The 3,939-nt window shown below is 40.4% G+C and overlaps 1 protein-coding gene across 5 annotated transcripts in view; it reads left to right on the forward strand.

Moving 5' to 3' along the window:
* lrrc7 (leucine rich repeat containing 7) overlaps positions 1 to 3,939 on the forward strand; it is a 98,619-nt gene that overhangs the window by 85,645 nt on the left and 9,035 nt on the right. For all 5 annotated transcript variants that reach the window (XM_019864693.1, XM_019864694.1, XM_019864697.1 and 2 more), the window contains 4 exons: positions 531 to 650; positions 719 to 905; positions 1,026 to 1,294; positions 2,301 to 2,393. In XM_019864693.1, coding sequence (XP_019720252.1) covers positions 531 to 650; positions 719 to 905; positions 1,026 to 1,294; positions 2,301 to 2,393 — 669 coding nt within the window. The remainder of the gene's footprint in view (positions 1 to 530; positions 651 to 718; positions 906 to 1,025; positions 1,295 to 2,300; positions 2,394 to 3,939) is intronic.

A 3,939-nucleotide genomic window follows, 5' to 3' on the forward strand; every position in this document is an offset into this window, starting at 1 on the left:
TATGTACAGAGAGAGAGAGAGAGAGAGAGAGAGAGAGATTTTAAACAACCAAAATAAAATTGGTTTGGTGGAAGCGTTTGACATAAAATATTTAGAAAATCCTTTTTTTTTTCTTTTAATTGGGAGAATTTTGAAGTTCAATGTCTGATAAGATCAGCGGTATGAATAATATTTCTAATGATGAAAATAGTTTAACCTGTAGCACAAGTGTAATGATATAAACATTCATCGTCATTGTGAAGCAAATCTTGATAGTAAATCAAAGAGACATGCGAGAAGCACAAGCACAGGTGAAAAGGTGACTGCAGGTATATGAATAATCATGACGAAAGCTAACAAACAGTATATGGGGAAACCTTCCAGTGTATGCACAAAGTTTCTGAGCCAGGAGGAAGCAAAAAATAAATAAATAAATAATGTTCCATATTGAAGCAAAATCTAAAGGATGCTGTAATTTTATGTGTTTAAGTACACTGGTGCCCTCCTTAAATTCTTGCCAAATATTATTCTGTCCCTTTTCTTTCTCCTAGAGCCCTTCCCAGCAGGCTGCCATGCTGGATAACGACCAAGAGGGTGTGTCAGGAAGCAATCAATGGGCTCCCTACTCACTTGGCAGGAGAGACGTCCCACCTGACAACCTCATGAAAAAGGTCAGAGCTCACATAAATGTATGGGAGGGAGTAAAAATAAGCAGATGTGTTTCTTTCAATTTGCACAGGGAGGCCACTCTCACAACACGATGATTGTCACCTCGTCATCCTCTTCCTCGGCCACGACACCTCACCGTATGGTTGGCCAACAGGGTTATGATGGTGGAATGATGAATAAGGGGGTCCAATATCAGCCAGGAATGCCTTTATCAGTCGTTCCGTCAGGAGGGCAATATCAAGGAAACGTGCCTCAAGGTAAATGCTAATCTACTTTATGGGTAATTGGTTCTGACGACTTGGGGACTTCACGATTTCGATAACATTTCCTCGGAAAGTTGAATTGTAGTGCATCCATCCTTTGTTTTTCCTATCTAGCGCTTAACACTCCTGGCCAGGTCTACACAAGTGCTGGCCTGCCCATGGCCCTCTCCTCATCGGGAAACCAGTCCCAGTACAACCTGCATACATCCCACACATCACATCAGCCCTCACACCCTCCCAACAACCCCCAATACCACAGCAATCAGGGAATGGTCCATAACAACCAGGTTGTTGTGACGACCCACACCAACCCACGGCCTCAGAGCGCCCGTTGTCTTCTCCAAACTAAAGGCCAGAAGAGCACTGATGGTTTCCAAGAACAGGTATTTTACGCTTTCCTTCTCATCTGTCTGTCTAATGCAGCCTCATCCGCTGCAGTTCCAAAGGTCACTTTTGAAGGTCAGTGGGCAAGAATGTTGTTGTCATTGTTTCGTTAAAAATGTTTGTTTTGTTTTCGCAGTTGACATCTGCTAGGAAAAGCAATGTTTTTGACAGTTACTTCTTGACTCAAAAAACTTAGTTTACTTCTGTTTCCCAATTTAAGTAACCAAGAGGCATGGGCCAGTTTACCGGTTTGACAGTTTACCAGAGTTGAGTAAATGAGCCAAAGAATTCTCCAATTAACTTTTCCCCCTTCTTCTCGGTGAGCAGAGAGGAGAGACGAAGGGTGAGTTACACACGGAGGAGGAGGGCGGTAGCAAGACAAAAAAGACACTAGAGACACGGATGCCTTTTTGTATCATCCAAAAAAAGAAAATTGTGCCAACAGGTACTAGTTTAACCCAAGGACAACATGAGTGTCTGTTGTAAAAAAATAGCTCACCCGTGATTGGACACTGTGACTTACTAAGAACAATTAAAACAAAAGAAAAATGTTAACATTTATTTATTTCTGTTAATGTGACATGGCACCCATTTCTTTTGTACCAAACATTCTATATTTTATTGAAAAATAAAATTAATTGTGTGCAATTGTATTTTCCCAAATATTTAAAACAATATCATTTTAGAGGTTTAATTTTAGCGCATTGATACTGCAATATTTTTCCTCGCCGTTAGCATACTATCAGAATTTAATATCACCCCACGCCTACAAACCACACAGTAATTGCTATTCCTGAATGTCTGAGTTTTGTATTGGCAACTATGCTGTATAATACATTTCATTTTGCCAGTCTATCATTCCAAATTTTTTGGCAATGATTTCTTTGACGCTGAAGATTCTGTGAATAGTGCTACTACAACATGAAAAATGTCCGTGTTCATTCAATTCCAACTTTGTTGCTTGCAGTATACTTCCAGTTGTCTATGTTTCTTCTCTGTTTCTAGTTGTGTGTGAGAATAGAGAAGAACCCTGGTCTTGGTTTTAGTATCTCTGGTGGCATCAGTGGTCAGGGGAATCCCTTCAAACCCTCCGACATGGTACGACCCAACCCAGCGTGCCGGGCAACCACAACCTCCCCAGATTTGCTCAAGAGATGCAATAGAAGCAAAAATGCTCTATAGCACCTTTTGCTTGTTCTGTCTGTGTTTGGGCATCTGATATTGACCTTGCTAATGTTACCGTATTGGCCCGAATATAAGACGATGTTTTTTGCATTGAAATAAGACTGAAAAAGTGGGGGTCGTCTTATATTCGGGGTCTAGACATTATACCCATCCATGACGCAAGATGGCGCCAGATATCATTGAAGCGAATGCTGAACTTGACTCCCCAGGCCAAAGTGAGCCCCTGTCACGAAGAATAAAAATAAAAATATCGGTAAGAAAGAAAAGAGAAAAAAATAATAGCAGAGATAACAGAAAATAGAGAAACGTAGCGACAATCTGGAGAAAAGTGGGTCGAAGATCGGCCAGGTTAACCGGTAACTGAGGAGAAGTTACGATTTCAAAAACCAGAAGCGATTCATTTACGAATGTGATTGCACTTTAGATTACATATTTAAATATTCAGATATTAAGATTTGAATGAGGCAAAATAACATGCTTTTTCTCTCAAATATATTATTATAATCATTTGTTTCAGATGTACTGTAATTATTTTCTGTATAAAAAATAATTTGGTGTTCAAAAAGTCTTTTTTCAAACTTGAGTCTTGAAAAAGGGGGTCGTCTTATAATCAGGGCCGTCTTATATTCGGGCCAATACGGTATATCTGTAGGTGTAATGTTGTCTTCGTTGGACTTACTTAGTTTGAACTTTCCAGTGTAAGGGTAAGTTTCAGTTGCACTCATCTACACGATCACTCCAATATTTAAAACTGTGTTAGTATATTTAAAACTGTGTTAGTAAGCACAGGGCAGGAATTACAAATATGTGTTGACATCATCAGATAGGAATACAGTGCTTAATTAGACCACCTGTCATAAAAAGGCGACAAGACCGTCCGGCATGCTTTAAAGGGGACTCTTTCAATTTCAATGAGTACTGAACATTTTAACATCTTGAACAGGAATAAGCAATTTCAAACTGAATTCAGTTTTTGTACGCAAATTTGAGGCAAGTCATTGGGCTTTGTGTAATCAGAAATTAATCATAACAATAATAATAATCAGTAATTGAATGTGACGTTGACCTCTTATATACACACAATGATTTTTTTAAGACAATAAGGTTTATCCAGCCATCATTTTCTAATCTCCTTATCCTAACAAGGGTCATGCTGGAGCATATCCCAGCTGCCTTCGGGCAGTAGGCGGGACACTCTGAACTGGTGGCCAGCCAATCGCATGACACACGTTGACGAACAACCGCTCGCAGTCACGCTCACACCTAGGCACAATTTAGAGCAGGGGTGGCCAACCAGTCAGAGACTAAGAGCCATTTTTTTTTTTTTACTGTGTTACTGCAAAGAGCCACATCATACCCTTCCTCGCGCGCGCCCACACACACACACACACACACACACACACACACACACACACACACACACACACACACGCGCGCGCGCATCCACTTTTTCGCACCA

This window comes from Hippocampus comes, unplaced genomic scaffold (assembly GCF_001891065.2).
Source record: "Hippocampus comes isolate QL1 unplaced genomic scaffold, H_comes_QL1_v1.1 scaffold172, whole genome shotgun sequence".
Classification (NCBI taxonomy): Eukaryota; Metazoa; Chordata; class Actinopteri; order Syngnathiformes; family Syngnathidae; genus Hippocampus; species Hippocampus comes.